Source organism: Archocentrus centrarchus, chromosome 7, assembly GCF_007364275.1.
Source record: "Archocentrus centrarchus isolate MPI-CPG fArcCen1 chromosome 7, fArcCen1, whole genome shotgun sequence".
Taxonomy (NCBI): Eukaryota; Metazoa; Chordata; class Actinopteri; order Cichliformes; family Cichlidae; genus Archocentrus; species Archocentrus centrarchus.
Window position 1 is genome coordinate 18,143,591 of NC_044352.1, and position 19,018 is coordinate 18,162,608.

At 41.4% G+C, this 19,018-nt stretch overlaps 1 protein-coding gene across 2 annotated transcripts; it reads right to left on the minus strand.

The window, feature by feature from the left end:
- Window positions 1-5,667: 5,667 nt before the first annotated feature.
- On the minus strand, window positions 5,668-18,582 carry LOC115783682 (extracellular matrix protein 2). Of its 2 annotated transcripts, none has more exons than XM_030734625.1 (12): window positions 18,521-18,582; window positions 17,893-18,030; window positions 17,343-17,629; window positions 17,018-17,169; window positions 16,634-16,897; window positions 16,326-16,524; window positions 15,780-15,895; window positions 14,313-14,445; window positions 14,079-14,236; window positions 13,698-13,837; window positions 6,340-6,666; window positions 5,668-6,042 (listed from the first exon to the last, which is right to left on the minus strand). In XM_030734625.1, the coding sequence occupies exons 3-12, from the start codon at window positions 17,533-17,535 to the stop codon at window positions 5,871-5,873; spliced, it is 1,854 nt and encodes a 617-aa protein (XP_030590485.1). In that variant the 5' UTR covers window positions 17,536-17,629; window positions 17,893-18,030; window positions 18,521-18,582; the 3' UTR covers window positions 5,668-5,870. The 2 variants fall into 2 exon arrangements, with proteins under 2 accessions (XP_030590485.1, XP_030590484.1); XM_030734624.1 differs by having other exon boundaries at window positions 17,018-17,172.
- Window positions 18,583-19,018: the final 436 nt, after the last annotated feature.

A 19,018-nucleotide genomic window follows, 5' to 3' on the forward strand; every position in this document is an offset into this window, starting at 1 on the left:
TTTAAAGATCAAATAAGCTCAAATTGTTATCAAATGTCTTATCTTTAAACTATGCTTAAAATTATGCTGCCTTTGTTTGTATAGGCAACATTTAGGAAATAATACTGGTAGATGGGGGATTCTAAATATCACATTATAGTTTGCATCCAATGATCATGTCACATTTGACCTATGATCTCAGTTCAAATATCACATCTGCCTTTCTTTTAAGGTGACCAAAAAATGGGTTCTATCTTTAAAGAAAATATTGACAAGAGAAAGAAAATGAGCTGCCTGATTAGTTAAAAAATATACTGTAGTATAATATTATATAATAAGATCAAATTATTCACAACCAGCTTTATTACTAAACATTTAAACAAATTTTACTAAACAATGAAGTGAATGCTTCATCCACATGAATAACCTAAAGAGGACTAAATTCAAAGACACCCAAAAAAAATCAAAATGAAAAAATGATGCAGCAGGCTGGTCCATTTTGTCAAAATTTCTTCGCATCATCTCAAAATGGTACTCAGTAGTTTGTATGGCCCCCACGTGCTTTGGGGTATGCTCCTAATGAGACGACAGATGGCATCCTGGAGGATCTCCACCCAGATCTGGACCAGGGCATCCCTAAGCTCCTGGACAGTCTGAGGTGCAACCTGATGGCATCAGATGGACTGAAACATAATGTCCCAGAGGCATTCTACTGGATTTAGGTCAGGCGAGTGTGGGGTCCAGTCAGTAGTATCAATTCCTTTATCCTGCAGGAACTGCCTGCCCACATGAGGCAGGGCACTGTCATGCACCAGGAGGAACCCAGGACCCACTGCCCCAGCGTAGGGTATGACAATGGGTCCAAGGATTTCTTCCTGATACCTAATGGCAGGCAGGGTGCTGTTGGCTAGCCTGTAGAGGTCTCTGCATCCCTCCATGGATATGCTTCCCCAAATCATCACTCACCCACCACCAAACCAGTCATGCTGAATGATGTCACAGGCAGCATAATTCTTCTCTGTGGCTTCTCCAGACCCTCTCACATCTGTCACATGTGCTCAGGATGAACCTGCTCTCATCTATGAAAAATACGGAGTGCCAGTGGTGGACCTGCCAGTTCTGGTATTCTATAGCAAATGCCAATCAGGGTCCACGGTGCCAGGCAGTGAGCATAGGGCCCACTAGAGGATGTCGGGCCCTGAGGCCATCCTCATGAAGTCTGTTTCTGATTGTTTGGTCAACAACACTCACACCAGTGGCCTGCTAGAGGTCATTTTGTAGGACTCTAGCAGTGCTCTTCTTGTTCCTTCTTGCACAAAGGAGCAGATGCCAGTCCTAGTGATGGGTTAAGGACCTTCTACAGCCCTGTCCAGCTCTCCTAAAGTAACTGCCTGTCTCCTAGAATCTCCTCCACGCTCTTGAGACTGTGCTGGGAGACACAGTAAACCTTCTGGCAATGGCATTGATGTGCCATCCTGGATGTGCCAACCTCTGTAGTGTCCAGGTATCACCTCATGCCACCAGTAGTGACACTGACTCTAGCCAAATTGTTGCTCCTCCAGTGCACCTCTTGTTAATTTCATTAACACCAAAGCATGGGATGGTGTCCCATTTTTCACTCAGTGTGGTTGTGTTGGTCACTCTTGCACAAACACCACACCCAAGCTGATCTCACAAGTGTTCAACAGGGTTGAGGTCGGGACTGCAGGCAGGTCATTCCATCCTCTCCACTCCCAAATTCTGGAGATAGTCTCTGATAAACCCTGCTTTGTCTTGGAGGATAGACTGTGGAGATATGGGATTGCTGCTGGTTGCAGAACCTCATCTCAATATCTCTCTGCACTGAGATTTCCTCCATTGATAATAAGCCTGATTGTCAACACCTGTGGTACAAATAGCTCAGAACAAGAGTCAACAGCAGAATAAGCTGTTTGGCATTGGGAGAGACCTTTTGGCAAGTTTTTCATGGTGCACCCACATACTCGCCTCTGCTGCTCAACATATTTAAGGGGGAAATAAACACGTTTTCCAGCAGTATAAGATTTATTGCCAAGAAGCATTGTTACAACAAAGAAATAACTGACCAAACATAAATTTCCTTACTTTTTTTTTTGCTAAGTATAGATTGCATAAACCTCCCAGGACATACTCTAATCACTCGCTAGAAGTATTACAGCTGAAGCAATTTTATAGTGGCAGATGCTTTCCATATAATAATTAGTTTTTTTAAATCACTGGTAGTTATCAGCTGGTGAAATAAACCACTCTTTAACTGCACAACCTCCAGTGGCACATTTCTCTCTGATTAGTACTGCTGATACCACCTATTCACACCACAACAGTAGAGAACATTTATATTGGAGATCTGTGATTATAAAACATATGATTTTGTGTCTGTTCACATCTTTCTATTACATTTTTATCTTGGCAGGATAAAATGTTCTTTCTAACTTATTTCCTCTCAGTATTTGCCAGCGGCCAGAGTGAGTAGAGGCAGTGAGTTTGGTGAGCCACACAATCTTGGAACTCCTGTGACCTCATACAAAAACTTTTGCAGGGACATTTGTCTGTGAGCTCTGCTGCTCTTAGGTTGTGAGCATACTATCACACCCACCTTTGTCATCACATAAACTCAAGAAGAAACCGACACTGCTTGTATTAATGTTCAGTTATCTATTTTTCTCTCCAAAAAGTGCAGTATCCACAGTGGTGGAAAGGCATGCAGGCCGGATCAATGCCCCGCAGGGGCTGTTGGCAAGCGACACAGTTTTGATAAAGGACTTTGCAGATGACATTCCTTCTTTCCCTGCTTCCTCTCTTTCTCCTGTTTGTAGATTTTCCCTTTCCCTCTGCTTCACGCATTTTAATTTTCTGTGTGCCTATGTGTCTCTCTCGCTGTGGTTCAGCTGATTATGGTGTTGGGCTGTAGCTACAGGACTTGGCATCCAAATTAGACTCTTTTTTGCCCTACACGAGTGTTCATCTAACGCGTCTCCAGAGATTAACACACCCACTAGCTCTTGGATAGGTACGGCCATGCTCTGAGTGCATGTGCCTCGGTAAGCAGGAGGGAATAGACGATAATATTTGCTAACATGTTTTTACTAATTTTATTTCCTACTCAGTGATGCTTTTAGCTGTTGAGGATGAGAACCGCGCTGACGGCTGAGCGTCTACACACTGAAGTCTTGTAAAAAGTTGACCCATAACACTGGAATCCAATCTCAGGCTCCAGCAAAAGACGTGTCCTCGCTTTCAGACCTCCAGCCATTCTTTTTCTTCTTTCCTTGTGTTAACTGTTTCCTTGTTATTACAGTTTGAGTCAGGAAGAGAATTCTTTAGCTGCTTTTCTCTGTGTGTGTTGGTGCTTTTTATTTTATCAACCAGCACCCCATCCGCCAACCCCCAATCAAAAAACAAACACAGGAAGCTGCTGTCTCAGGGTAGTACAGACAGTTACATGGGAGAAGAAAAGCTCGACACCCCTCTGCGGCCAGCCACTTCCAAAACAGGCTCAGGCCTTAGCTTGATGAGATACGAGACATCTGTTGGATGTGACGGCATGTTGGTTTAACAGTTTAGTCATGTCACATGCAGTATCGTGGATTGAAGTGAAGTGGCGAGCCCGTCAAGTTTGAAAAAAACAACTCAATTTGACAGGCTGCAGAGGGGTGTTTAAGGATTTAAATTCAAAGCTGAGGCAGCCATCTGTGCAAAGATGGAAAGGTTAAAAAAAGAGAACATATATATTTCAGTCTGCGCAGAGCGTCCGTTCAGCCTGTATGTGCAGGAACTGCACTATAAATGTGAATGCGTAGTTTCTTAGACAGTAATGTGCTGTTTACAAAATGACTGTACAATTATGGAGGATGGAGGCTGCACCACATGCACAGGACTGAAAGCACAAATCTAGCATGTGATCACACGCCCAGGGAAAGAGTGAAATGAATCTCTGTGTCTGTTTGTATCACATATTCAGATTCTACTGGGCTTTTATAATTTCGTTCATATTTGTCATCTGCTTCATTGTTAATCATACAAGCACACTCTTTCTGTTGTTAAGTGTCGATCTGTCTCTGCCTCTGCCGCCCTCCCTCTTTCTTAGTGTGTTTGTAACTCCAGCGTCTGCAGGGGGCCTTCTGTTCTTCATTTAGAGCTGCAGAAAGACCGCACTCTGTTGAAACCTTATACCTTAAGCCAGCTTGTCAACACAGCAAGCTCGTTCTCTGTGAATTACGGCTTTGTACGCTAAGCACAACTCAACGTTTTATCACTTTAATTATACACATTACTCTAAGTGATATACTGTGAAATGTGTTTTGTCTGAGTACGAGTGGATTAACTAATTAAAGAGACTGCTGCAACACTTGATTGCAGATTGCTTGCACTTGCATGCGTTCTCTTAAAATGTTTCGCTTCCAAGTGAAATGCCATGTTATGCTTTGAAGATCATGACATTACCATGGGATTAAAAAATTAATAAAAGTACTCCAATAAAAAGAGTTTTTATTAGAGGAGCTGTTTTTGCGTAGGAAAAAAATGAGAAAACAACAGGATTTGTTCTTTTTTTTTCTCTCTCTGTCTGCCTCTGCTTTGCTCTTGTCAGGGCTGCTTTTGCATGTCACACTTATGTTGCAGAACTGCAATATTTTGTGCAAATGGTGGCAAGAGAGAAATGTGTGAGGAGAGGGACAAACAGCAGGAGAGATGAACACTGAGAGACAAAGAAACAAAGGAAACACTGAGATCTAGGAAGTTAGTTTGTCAATAAACTTCGCAGGGCACCAGAGCTCCAGTCCCAGATGGTAAAAGCACTCTGAACATGATCTGAATATCTGCCTTCCTCTTTTCATCTTCTCCCTGCCATGAACCTCCCTTCCTCTCTGCCTTGTAGCCAAGTCTTATTGAACTTAACTACCATGAATTCTCTCATGTTTCACCGATCACCTTAGAGACTTCCTAAGTACAATGGTTGTATTGTATCTTAAAAGTCAGCTTGTTATATATACCTTAGCTCTACTCTGCTTTAACATGTTCCTCACCTTTTCCTCCTACTGCTGGCTAAAATAATTGGTTGCCTCATTCTTCTCACGCATGCATATTTGCACCCCAATTACTGAACACCGTGACTGACGTCATCATCATGTTTGGAAGCCCTAATGAGGCCCCCTTTCACAGTTGGAGTGACCCTGAGCATTTTCAGAGTGGCTAGTGGTGGACGTTTATTTTGCAGCATATCTTGTTGGAGGAAACCAGTGTAATGTTTAGATTTTTCTTCTCAGTGGTCCCCTTAGGTTCAGACTGTGTTACCAGAGATTTCATTTTCTTTCAGAGGTCGCTAAGATTTGACCATGAAGCGGTCAAATCCCATCCCTACCCTTCCAAACATCCTACATTAGTTCATCTTACCCTAATTAAATACTTGTGCTTGAACCGCTTCAAATACCTCAGGCTAGAGACACAGGTTAATCCTTTTCTTTTCTTCAAATTCCCAAAGTATCTCATTCCTCAGTGAAAAGACAGAGCAAAATCTGTGTTTTAAGTGGATCCTGATTGCAATGTAATGCAACTTTTACAATATAAAGAGCAGTTTTTACAGTATTGGTTATTTTAAGCACTGTGTCAAGCGCATATTTGTTTTATTGCATCCCAAAATGGTCAAACATTACAAGTGAAAGGAAAATGGGTTTAGAGATGATACAACAAAGGCTCCAACAGACTAAGCAAACGGCATGGTAGAACTATTGTCCTGCAAACCCTGCATGATTATAGGATGATTAAAAAGATGCAAAAGTGAGAAGAAAAACAAACTTACAAAGAATTATGTGGGTGTATGTCACTTTTGATGTGTGTGCATGTGTTCCTGCATGTCTGTCCCACTGTCTGGCCTATTAGTCATATGTGGACCACTGCTGGGGATATAGGACAAGTCCCTGAGGGTCAGTGAGACAGGAGAAAGCATTTGGAGGAATCTTCTCGACTTCCAGATGATTATTTTCAAGGTGGACTGAAGCCAAGGAGCCCGAATTGTGAGGGTGGCACACTCCCCACCGCCTCACCAGCCTGAAATCAAAACATACGCACATTTAAATTCAGGCAGACAGACTTAAATCAGAAATAACACAGATTCTCTTCAAAACCAGATGTTCAAATGTTTATTATTTTAAAATAAAAGTCTTATTTACATAAGACAGCAAATGCGATAGATGTCTTTGCTAAGCTCCTTAGAATAATTTCAAAGGGAGCTACACCAGCAGAGCAAATGGTATTAAGACAGAATTGGGTAACAAGCAAGCAAGCATTTAGCTCATCCCTGCATTATGAAAATCACATTTGACTTTATGGAAAATCCAATTCTACCTGATCTGATTGTTGTTCAGTCTCAGCACCTGCAGGCTCTTAAACTGCCTGACGCAGCGCGGGACCTCTCCGAGGCGATTGTTGTCCAATAAGAGCTCATCCAGTGAGCGGTAAGTTCCAACAAAAGAGAACTGTTCGATACCCTCATTGCTCAGGGCATTGTGGGACAGACACAGGGACTGCAGGCCAGGCCGCAGGTGACGAAATGTGAAGGCACGGATGTGACTGATGCTGTTGTGTTGAAGGGTCAGTTTACGAAGGGCGCGAGGCAGATTCAGCGGAACGGAGGTGAACAGGTTGTGGGATAAATCCAAGACTTCCAAGGACCTGAAGAAATACATAAAACAATCTTGGTCATATTTGCAAGAAAACCTTCAAATCAGTCTAATGAAATTACTCATAGACAATCATTAGATCTGTATTTCCAGTGCAATCACCTATGGCACCACACTGTTGGGAGATCACAAGCTTTCTACTAGTGCTCATGCAGTGGGGGGGTAACTATTCAGCAGAAGCCTGTAGTGATATAAGTATGCAAGGTTTTACAGGTCTCCTGACTAAGCATGTTAATAGATGGCCACTTCCACACTAATTCAAAAACTTTTCACTGCAGCCCTCATGTTTTATCATTTCTGGACTCCTGCATCGCACTGTTGGAGAGCATGGGATCTGAGGCTGTGGGGTGGAATAGTAGGGAGCACCAGGCAATAAAACAATGGGGCCTGAGGGTTGCAATGGCTGTTTGGGGGAGAATTTGAGGCAGAGTTGCTGATAGAGCTTATGAAAATGTTTAGCTTAAGGGAAACCCAAAGAATGGCCACAGAGCTAGAACCAGATTTCTGGGGTCTGAGGCAAAGACAATGATAATCATTTTAACTTATGAAAGCACTCTTCAAGGCACATTGCAGTACTGTGATTCAGTGTTTATTGGAAGATCACACACAGCTGTTGTGAGTTTACAGCACAGCTCACAGCAGGAGCAAAACCTCATTTTCTCCTCTTCCAGCGTCCACTGACATCACTGAACAAAACAGAAAACACTCAGGTGGCCAGCTAATGACTACAGATTGATGGGAAATGGGGACCAGTAGGTGAAGGCTTATGGATGTTGAACACATTTAGACTGCCATATGTCTGACTGATGCTGTCTGCTTCAGCATTTCTGTTACTGGTAGAGTTTACCATAAAATTTAACTGTCTTCCTTTGAACATTACAACTCCCAAGTTACATGTTTCAATAAATTGCTGCCGGTATTTTTCCATTTTCCTAGCAAAATATAAAGAAATGAGGAGACTTTGCTCAGAATTCTACAACTACTGCTACTAATAATGATAATAGTAAAATTTTCCTATATGTATGGCCTGGCAATGTTTACATTTTGTGTTTAAGGTCAGCAAATTCCTCTTTTGAATCGCTCTAGAAGAAAATTTACACAAGACACACTGTCACTCCCTAAGAGTCTCACAGATTTCCACTATGGTGCAACTGTAAAGTTACAATAACTTTTAAGTGTATATATTCTATCCATTATCAAATTATTAGTTTGCGTAAAGATGTGTTTAAGAAAAAAATCTGATGAAGCATCAGTCTCCGTGGATGGAAAATGTGAAAGTGCCAAAACCCGCAGTTCCTGACATGGCCACTTGAGGCTGGCTCCAAAAGTGAGTCGGTACTGGCCTATTTGATTGACACCTGTGCCCCCAAAAGGAGCTGTACCAGATCACTGTCTGTGAGGCCTTACCTCAGCTTATCTGAGTCACTGAAGTGGACCTCTCTGCTGTGTTTGAGCTTTTGCAGCCTGTCAGAGCATCCTTAACGGAATGACCTTGCGAATAATGTCTGTGCAGTTTTAGTGAATGAAAATCTACAACTTGCTCATCAAGCCTGCTAGCATTAGCAGCAGGTCACCCTCTTGTCTAAATATGGTAATTTCTGCCTCCAGAAAAAGAAACAAAACACCAACACGGCAGTGGCCACAGCACCGAGGTTGAGGCTTCAACATGCAGAGTTTGAAATCAGTGGGTGCCATCCATCTTTCACACACACAGCCTGTGTTTCTAATCTGCATTAGAACTTCCTCCCCTAGTCTGGTCAAACTAGGACCACTGAGAGATTTCAGGAAACTGGACTCTTTTGTTTTCAATCATACAAGATTTCATGAAACAAAGTTAAGAAACAGAAGGGAGCAGATATGAATTGTTGTAATAAATAAATACATAAAAAGGAGAGAATGATTTGTGCTCCCAGTTGAAACCATAAAATACATCACCATGCTTGTTTCTCTGTACCAGTTCAGACCAGTTGTGTGCAGCTGATTTGTATTCTAAAACTTTGCCAGTAAGCTCAGCAGCAGTCCACCACCGCTTAGAGTGTTTAATACCACATGGTATTAATGAGCGGAGGGACACACAGTCCTCTCTTCTCAGAGACCTCCACCCGTTGGCTTGGCACCTACACAAAAACACAACACTCACACACCCACATACGGGCAACATGACGTGAACTCTGTGCACACACGCAGAAAGCTAAACATGCCCGTAGATCCAGATATGCACCAAGAATACGTATAGGCTGTGAAAACAAAAATGTATAAAATTGAAATGGCAAAGTCACAAAAAGATGCACATACCATGTTGAAACAAAGAGCCACGCACACACACTCTCTCTGCACAGTTTGAAAATTACTTACGGCAACAAAGGCAAATACAATTCACACCAAACCAAATGTTTTTGCTTAAAAGAGAAAAAAAAAAGGGCTGTGTTGGGGTTTTGTGCAAAGCATAGCTAAATCATGCAGTTAGTCGTGGTGATGGTCTGCTTAGAAAAGGTATAACACTTACAGATACACACAGCTCCACTTATGATGAAATCACGGTGCCAGGATTACATAAACCACTTGAATCCTTTTGGATAGGTGATGAAGCCAGGCAGAGTGGTTGTGCCAAGTAGACTTGAAAGAGCGGGACTGGACTTAAAACTGCACTGATCAATGGATGACGACAGATTTTGGATTTAATAAAGCTGTGTGTGCACTTTTATGTGCACTGAATTGATTAACACTGGCTTATATCTGGAAGCATTTGTCACATCTGCTGAGGACCGTCCCTCCAAACCATTTTTTTTAATCGCTTGTCCAACTAGGGTCCTGAGGGGCTGGAGCCCATCCCAGCTGACATTAAAAACAGACAGAAGCATATTTGAAATCATTTATCATATTACTTTAACAAATAACTGCAGCAGTACTTTTTGCATCCTATAAATCTAAAGTGAGTTTTTTTTTTCTTTTCTGTGTGTGCATGCTGCCATTCTAAATATAACGTGTTTGCAACCAAGCAGGAAACCTTTAAATGTGAACTGAAGATCACTTAAATTAAACTCAGTGGTTTTCACTTGACATTAGTGTCATATTTTAGCTGGTGTGTGCATGTATAGTGTGTATTTTTGTGCTTGTTTTCCAGTTTATATAAGCTTATTACGAAACCAATTTGCGCTGGGCCAGATACAAAAAGAGCTTTGGTTACAAGTCGTATCAGGCTGCAACACGTCATAACACGATGCGACACACACATCTTTGTTGTGATGATCGCTGAACCTGCACCTCCATGCAATCGGTCTAAGCCTGCGGCGATGACAAATATACACAGATCTCCCATGACAGCTTCTCTGTGCAAAATGACACAAATTATGAAAAAAAAAATTAATGGAGAAAAATAACATTTGATCCACCATAACAGCCATCTGTTTCAAAACAAAATAAATTTAAAAAAGACACTGCTCTTGTGTCACTTATTATTTATTGGAGTTAGAGCATCTGTGCTACATATTTTTAAGTTATGATCCTTTTACAAGATTGTTAAGTCAAACTGCAGCGCATGTAATAAAAAAAAAAAAAAAAACAATTATTGCATAATCCTTCATTTCCGTAAGTGTTTGACAGCATAAACTACAGCCCGCAACTGAAATGACATTATCGATGAAATATGATCATTTCATATATTTGGATGTTGTTGCAAATCAGAAACGTGCTCTGGTTTGGTCAGTAATCACACAGCGTTTGAGGTCAGGCCTGATTTGTTACATTTTTATCGACTGAGCGAGTGGATAGGGAGATGCTGATTTGCTGATTTAAGCTGACAGTTCATAAAGAACTAAGAGAAGAAAGCAAACAGGCAGGTGTGTGTGTGTGTGTGTGTGTTTTAGGTGTACAGCTGTGTTTTTAAACATGAAAGCGGCTCATTGTGCCTGATAAGAGTCAATTATAACTGCTTGTGCAACAGCATTAATTGTATGCCAGCGCAGATCTGGGTTACATAACAAGTATGTACCGGGATAAACAGAGGAAGGCGCAGTTGTTATCAGAGTTGGAACAAGTATTCAGATCCTTCACTTAATGAAAGGTCACATTATGAGTATAAACCACCTAATGACAAAGAAGTAATGCAGTCATGTTCTTTCACTGAAGCAAAAATTTGATTTTCATCTTGAAACACGCAAGGTGTGTGTCACGACAGGTCCTTTATATGAGGATGACACCACTTCTGTACAATTCGGGTTTTTCACCAAGTTTTCCCAAGGCCACTCAGGCCTTCTTGGTGGTATGCTTTAGATCTTTGCCTTATTGAAATATAATCCTTCGCCACAGATCCTTCGCACTCCACCTCTATCCTCATTAGTCTCCCAGTCCATGTCCCAGAAAAGAAAAAAAAAAAAGCATCCGCTCACCATGATAGTGCCACCACTGTTGGACTGTAGTGATGGTATTAATGAGATGATTCTTAGAGCCTGGTTTCCTTCATGCACACTACCCTGGGAATCGTGAGCAAATGGCTGAATCTTTGTTTCATCACACCAGAGGATTTTGTTTGTTCTAATGTCAGAACCCATTTAAAAAGCAGTTCCATGCATTCCCACAAAAAAAAGAAGACTGATGAAAAAAAAAAAAATTAGACTTTTAAAAAAAAAAAATGATTGAGAAATAGAATCACAAAATTGCTGGGCCCAAACCAACTGAGGAGAGCCCACCGCAAGAACTTCAAAGATGATTTTCTGATGCAGCTAGTAGATTCTTTTAGGCATGATTTTCTTCCCACAGAAAAAAAAAAAAAAACTCTCAAATGTGCTGAAATGTAAGTTTGTTCTCACAAGACACCACATCAGAACTGTCTCTCCAGTGCACTGAGTCCAATAATCAGTGGAAACCAAGGATGTGAGTCATTCAGGTGCCTTTTGGCAAATTCCAAGCAGCCATTTGCCTTTTTTTATGGATACCTGATTGGTGGGGTACCTGCACCAATGGTTGTCCTTCTAAAAGGCTGACTGTTACGTCCCGTGGGCCTAGAGGACAAGGGAGCAACATACGCTTTAAAAAGAGGAAAACACCACACAGCTAAAACCAGCCCAACACTCTCCAAACTGGAGACGCTACCTGTGCGATCCCATGTACACCAACACAACACGGCACGCAGCCGTAACACTGACCCATCTCAGCAAAGGAACTCTAAATCTCATAAATCTCCCCAAACTGAGTAATCCCTGTTTGCTCAGTTTGGCTCATTAGCTGCAAAGTTCCATTTGAGTATGAAGGTGGTGCGCTCCTGGGCACTTTGAATGCTGCAGAAATGTTTTTGTATCCTCCCCCAGGGCTGTGCTTTTTAACTGAGACCAATGAATGCAACTTTGCTCTGATGGGCTTTAATGCTAGTTTTAGAATCTCAAGGATCTTTGAAAGAAAGATGCTCCAGAGATCAGTTGCAAGTCCCACAGCAAAGTGTGTGAATACTTAAGTATATTGGATATTTCAGTTTTTTTTAAATCAAATGAACTGTAGCTATTATTGTGTATAATGCATATGTTCTTTTTTCCAAATGAGTCACAAGGATTACATAGAGTCTGAAAGCTCTCATTATTTATGACACATTATTTAAATACATAATGAAGTAAGATTCTCGAAGTGAGTCCAGTCTGCCGAGAAAGATCCCCAGGTCCCAGCTCCATGTTGCCTTCAGTTTTCACCACTCATACCTCAATCACTGAACCACAAGCAAGGCACCACTAGAAATGACTCCAAGACATGAAACAGAAGCACACTGCTAACAAAAACCAGCCAACTGCGGTTTGTTTTACATTAAGCAGTTTATGTTTCATCTTTGTTTTCCCAGCTTTTTCAGTCACTTTCTATTTCTTAACATACCTCAGTAGGACCACATGATGACATACTATTATAAGTCTGTAGACAATCTATTGAAAGGGATGATTCCGGGCTCATTAGTGACCTTAGCTGTTGTCTCCTGCTGTATAAGTTGTGTTTAGGTCAAGCTGAGTTTGTTCACAGTCTGCTGTCTATGCAGTGCTGCAGAAACCTTTAAAACGAAGGCCTAACTACTGAGGCTGCAGAGACAGTGGGAAGCTGCTGTTCTCACAACTAATGAGGTCAAGTGTCAGGCATCATATACTAGTATAGCGGAAGTCTCATAAAGACTCTGTACAGCCTGTTTGAATTGTCGCCAATTACCATCCAACTGCCATCTTTCTGTCCTAAAGTCTGTTTTCCATCTAGAAGATTAGAAGACTTCATCATTTCTTCAGTAAAATTTCTCCAGACTGTATCCTCTCAACTTTATCTTTCAACTTTGCCCCCTGTATACAAACTCTCTACAGCTTCACTTCCCTGCAACTCTCTTTTGCACTCTCTTTTTCTCAGTTTTCCCTGAAGCTTCCACTTTGGTTCACAAGGATCCTAGGGAGCAAAGAAAAAAAAAGAAAAAAGAAAAACCCACTGGAATTCACTATATTTAAACAGCACACACACACACACAAACACAAACACACACATATAAATGCACACAGTTGCCCTCAAGCCCTCACTCACACGTCTGCTCATCCAAGTACACAAGGTCAGCTGTCAAAACTTCTGTGATATGTGAGCATACATGTATGTGTCGGAGTGAGAGCGGGTGCGAGAGACGAGGAAGAAGAAAGAGAAAGATTGGCCTGCCTTCGTGTGAATCACTCAAAATATCAGCTGAGAAAATACTTACTGAAACTGATGCCCAACACTCCAAATGGGCTGTCATTTTGATCTGGATAGTAATAATGTTTCAGTCATTTTTTTTTACGTGTTAGCCCCAAATATGGATGATATAGCCTGCTGTAATTGTAAATTATTGCATTCTAAAAATATTCTTAGCACTTAATGGGAATGTGTTATTTCATACCTTTTAGGGGCCACAAGCATAAACTGAAAATAATTTTAAACTTTAAAAAATGATAGTGACAGTCTTCAGATTCCTAGGCAACACCAGGCTGACCTCTGGTGGCTGATGAAGGAACTACAAAAAATTGGGATGGATGGACATACTTGAGACGGGTCCAGGCATGAGTAACGATGCCTTGCTCGTGCAGATGGTTGCGACTCAGTTCCAGCACTCTCAAATGAATGCAGTTCCTCAGCGCCTCCTCTGTCACCTCCTTAATCAGATTTTCATTCATTTTAAGCGTCTACAGAGTGAAGAAGATGGAGAAAAATCAAATATTGATGAGGTCTGATTTGGGAGACTGGCAGAAACTTATCACAGTTTAGATGTGACTGAAAACACTCAGTGAACAGTGAAATCAGGCTGGCCTCTGAATTTGCAAACAAGGGCATGGGAGTATCTGACTCCATGCACAGAGAGGTTGAACTTGCACACCAGATTAAAAAGATAGAAAAAAGGGATTTGAGAATGAGGTACAAGTGTACCTGAAGAGAGGGTGGAAGGTTCAGAGGTAGGGAGCGGAAGCTATTGTTGTTCAGGTGGAGGTCCAGAAGTCTCTGTAGTGGTCTGAAAGCTAGAGGGGACACACTGCCCTCATGAAGGGTATTCCCTTCCAGCTCTAGCTTCAGGAGGCTCATCAAACCTAGAAAGAAATAATATCTGTTATAATTTTCTTATGTGGCTGTGTTCTCTTTTAAGTACACAGACACACATTGTACCTTTGAAGCAGTGTGGGGTAAGTGTACTCAGCCTGTTGTTTTTCACTTTGAGCTCCTCCAGAGATGGAGGAAGCACTGGGATCATGGTGATCTGGTTGCCATCCAGATTCAGCTTCTTCAGAAAGGTCAAGTTCTGCAGGAAATGCAGCCCAAAAAAAGGTGTTGAGCAAAGAAGGATGTAAAATAGACTAAATAGAAACTTGTCTCAAAGTCCGTAATTTTCCATCCCAACTTGCCAATCAGGACTTAATCACAGAGTTCACAGAAATACATCAAATGAAAGAATGTCACATTTGAGCATCTCTTCCATCGTGTGATCTATGGTCTTTTATTTTTAGTAAAGCCACTTTGGGTGGCTCTTCAGTGAAAGCTGCTGTGGTTGATGAGTGAGTAAAAGCAGTGGACAGTATCCCTCCAGCCAATCCATCAATCCCCTGTCATTACAGGGATGTGAGCAGAAACTGAAGAAGAATATTCCTCTAAAAATAATTCCCTCTTATTCGCCGCATCATTGGCTGCAACTGTTTTTCAGTAGGTTCTTTCAGCCAATACCGTGACAGTATGTCAGTGGCAGAGTGTAATGATTGGTCAGAGTGTGGTAGGCTGCCTCAGTGAGGCCTGTGGTCATACTGAGTTGAAACCAGAGGTTATTCTTAGAAGTATTAGTTAATGCATTTTCAGTACTCTTTTATTACTGTAATGACATAGCATATAGCCTGCTTTTTATTTTAATTAGATGCAAAGTGGCCTATAAAATGCGCTTGTAAGTCAGACCAGTTCTACATGTCCAAGCCAAAGGAAAGTCAAACAGGGTGCAGTGCAGGCCTCAAGGTGTAAAGTGTTTTCTTTTTCCAGTTTTGAATTTTTTTTGTGGTTTCATGTGTTTGTCTGCGCTGATGTTTTATAATTACACTGAATAGCTGAGCAGAATATTATTGGTGGCTCTAATTTTAAGTAGATCCTTAACATTCAGTCTAAATGTATAACTACAGTTTGGCATAAGACAAACAGTATATTAAATTTTTGTTGTTATGTTTTCTTTTTCTTCCCCAGTCTGGATAAACAAGATCTGGTTAGGACCGTCTGTCTCTGTCTGTTTCTCGGCAGTCAGTATTTCCCAGAAAACAAACAAAAGCAACACTCAAACTGACAAAGTGACGGTAAAAAATACAGTTCCCATACTCATCGAGTGCAGGCTGAACAGGCTGAACTGGAACTGCAGTTTTAAGATGAGGCGCTCTGCAGTACTGATAGCGCTGGTTTGGGGTGGATTCTAACGCTGATATTACATCCCTTTTTAGATTTCTATCACATATACAAACACATTGCAGCTTTGAAGTAGTTTAAGGAAAGAAAAGGGACAAATTAAGCAGTGAAAACTAAAAGATAGTCCATGAGAACATGATTAAACATACAGAAAGCAACTATATGTACTTTTATTAGAAGCAGGAGGGACGTGTTACTCACAGAAAGCGGGTTTTGGCTGAACGACTCATCGTCCAGTACGTTTTGGCTCAGGTCCAGTGTGTCCAGGTTAAGAAGGCCAGAGAAAGCTTGTGCAGTGATGATTCTGATGTTGTTCTCTGAATATACAGCAAATCCGCTGGTATGACAGTTTTCCATTCAATAATTCAGATTTATTCCAGTAGTAAATCCAAGAAAACACTGTCTACAAAAATATGGGGTAGTGACACCACTGAGAGCTGCAGTCATTCTTTTCTGGCATCAGACTGGTGAGTTACATGCAGCTGATGCCACCAGAAAGACTGCTATTGTTGCTTTACATGAAGATTTGCTGTGTCTTGTAATCAGTCAGCACTGATTTTTTTATTTTTCCAAAGCACCCAGTAATGTTTGGGCTTCCTGAACTTTGGCTGAGCTAATAAATATCATGGTTTTACTTTTTTTTTTATTATTATTTTTTTTTTATCTGTCATCTAAGCCATTCTTCTAGCATACAGTAGTCAGAAATTCCTGCACATTCTTTGATTACCAGTGTAGAAATACACATACCTGCCAAGTCCAGCTTAGTGGCCTCCAGGTTATGGAAGCTTGGCAGGTGAATCATGCCGATGCCCCTGCAGGTGATTTCTCTCTCAGTACTCTGACACTTAACAGGAGACTCTGTAAAACTGGTGAGCGTTTCTGTTTGATTGCTGGGTGACTCAGTTGTTTCTTCCTCTTCCTCTTCCTCTTCTTCTTCCGCTTCCTCCTTGGGAAAAAACAAACAAACCAACAAAAACAACATTTAATCAACCGGATAAACCGGATAATAAGTGAACTAAATAAGACATAGCTTTATCTGTGTTTAAATCTATAACCTCTTCTTCCTCTTCTTCTTCCTCCTCCTCCTCCTCCTCATCTTCATCATCATCGTCCTCATCATCATCATCATCATCATCATCATCATCATCGTCCTCATCTTCATCGTCGTCATCATCTTCCTCCTCCTCTCGTGCTTTGCTGAGATCCATCAGTCTTCTCTTCTCAGCATGAAGTACCCTGAGTGCAGCCAGAAGAGCGCTGCTCACGTCTTCTCCTTTTCCGCGCTTTCTCCAGCCAATCATGGGTCGCCCCAAACCTGCCTACAGTAAGCAGCAGCAGACCACCACAGGAATTAATAAATGTAAACAAGTTCAAGTCTCAAAAAAAGGGCTACATCAGTAAAAAGATTGATTTTCTGTATATACACAGTCTAGTCATACTATTCTATATGCGATGGACTCCACTGTAGCTGCATGTTTTCTCGTCCCCCAGGCGCTTCTCCTTCTTCTACCGGCTTCCAGGTTTGTGAAATCAGTTTTTTCCTGCTCAGTCTCCTTTTCAGCATTTGCTTGGAGATGCTCATCTTCACTCTCTGCTTCACCGAGGTAACAGAAAACATAAAGCAAAACCGAAAATGCAGATTTGAAGGAAAACACTGTTTGATTTTTATTCTTCTTTAGGTTAAATAGGTTAAAACGCTTAGACATTAAAATATTTATTAACCCAGAGGGTGCAGACAGAAATGGGTGGAATTTCAAAGCTTACCAGCAGCATGTGCATCCAGCAGTGTCACTCCTGCATCAATCCTTGGTGAAGGAATGGGTGCTATTAATAATTCAGGAGCGTCAGTGGAGATTTCCATTAAAGCATCCGTGTCATGACCAGAGTCTAGGTTTTGTCCTGATGAAATTATTCCACTCAGACAGATGAACACAATCCACGTCCTTGGCGTTTGCATTGTTGCATTTATACTCAAGTCGAGTGTTTTCAAATGGAGAGAAGCCCAAAGGTTTTAATTTCTAGTCTTCAGAGCTGAAGCCAAGAAGCAGCAACTGCACAGAAAGCTCAGATGGTTAGAAGTCTACTTAGACAAGCTGACAGTTTTCCAGAAAACCCTAGAATTTGGGATTATGAGTACAGAGTAAAAGCTGTGGTTTCCCTTCTGTTCTGAGTCACCTTGAAGCAGTACTTAAACATATTGCACATGCTCCCTACTCAGAGTGAATGTCAAAATCAAGAAAGAGAGAGAGAGAGAGAGAGAGAGATGGGAAGGAATATCTAGCAGGGCAGAGAGGTAAAAAAAATAAATTCTCACCGTGTTAATAAGGGGCCTCGATTGTTGCACCATGAAATACACAGACACACCCTGCTCCTCCTTGTCTCCTCTTCTTTTCATAACTGTCTGTGAACATTACGTGGAACAACTTTTTTTTTTTTTCTCATGGAAGAGACACTAACAGGAAAGAGGGAAAAAAAAGGAAATCGGACCACATTAAGTTTGATACACTCGTGATGGATTTTAGTCATGATTTGACACATGCATTTTTAAACCGCTGTTAATTTTGTGCGCTCTCTACAGTGAATTGGAATGGTGGTTGAGTATAATAGACCATTTTCAACAGGAGACAGTTGGTACACAGTTCAGGTCAGAGGCAGCCTTCTTTGGCAAACTTCCACCGGCATGTATGTATGAAATTAAACATGAATATTGAGTAATAAACAGTGAGGCTGTCTTTACATTCTATACATGGACTATTGGAGTGTGCCCCCCCCGGTTGAGTGTGGAGCCAAACTGGGATTTTCACTGTGGGGTGAAACCTGCTGACAGCTCCTTTTTATTTGCTCAGCAGCCACACACACACACACACACACACATATACAGACCACTCTTCAATTTTATTTTAATTCTTGGCAACATGAAGGATTTTTTTTTGTTTCCTCACCTGAAGAGAAACTGATGAGACAGCGACAGCAGGAGAATCCAGACATGTTCCAAATGGCACTCTGGACAAGTTGACACTAAACACTGAAACACTCGGGTCCTGATGTGCTCCTCCAAAGTAAACAGTGATGTGTCCAAAGATGATTCATTTAAATCTCGACAGGAACGTGCGGCCATCTACCGACCACATTCAACCCCTTTTTTTAACTTCAGTCTGACAACACCCTGGATTTACAATTTCCACTGGGAAAAAAAGAAAGATGATGACTCCAGGATATCCAACATAAATACTAAGCTTACTTCTTTGGGTACAGTTACATGTTTAGGACACAGTGCACCTTTCTCACTCTGAATAAATGTGGTTAAGGCAGTCCAACCTCTTCCACGTCTTTAACATCTATGATACCAATTTGTCAAAGGGGAAATTTAATAAACTTCAGTAAAACTAAACATCTACAATCATGAAGCATCTGAGGCTGCACTTAGGCAAAGTGGTGCT

What these genes read in the sequence shown, in the direction of transcription:
- LOC115783682 (XM_030734624.1), bottom strand. Translation starts at nt 17,535, where the DNA reads ATGCAAACGCCAAGGACGTGGATTGTGTTCATCTGTCTGAGTGGAATA. An exon ending in TACCCCACACTGCTTCAAAG is followed by an intron (nt 14,237 to 14,312) that starts GTACAATGTGTG and finishes ATTTCTTTCTAG; the next exon opens with GTTTGATGAGCCTCCTGAAG. An exon ending in CATGCCTGGACCCGTCTCAA is followed by an intron (nt 6,667 to 13,697) that starts GTATGTCCATCC and finishes GTATTTCTTCAG; the next exon opens with GTCCTTGGAAGTCTTGGATT.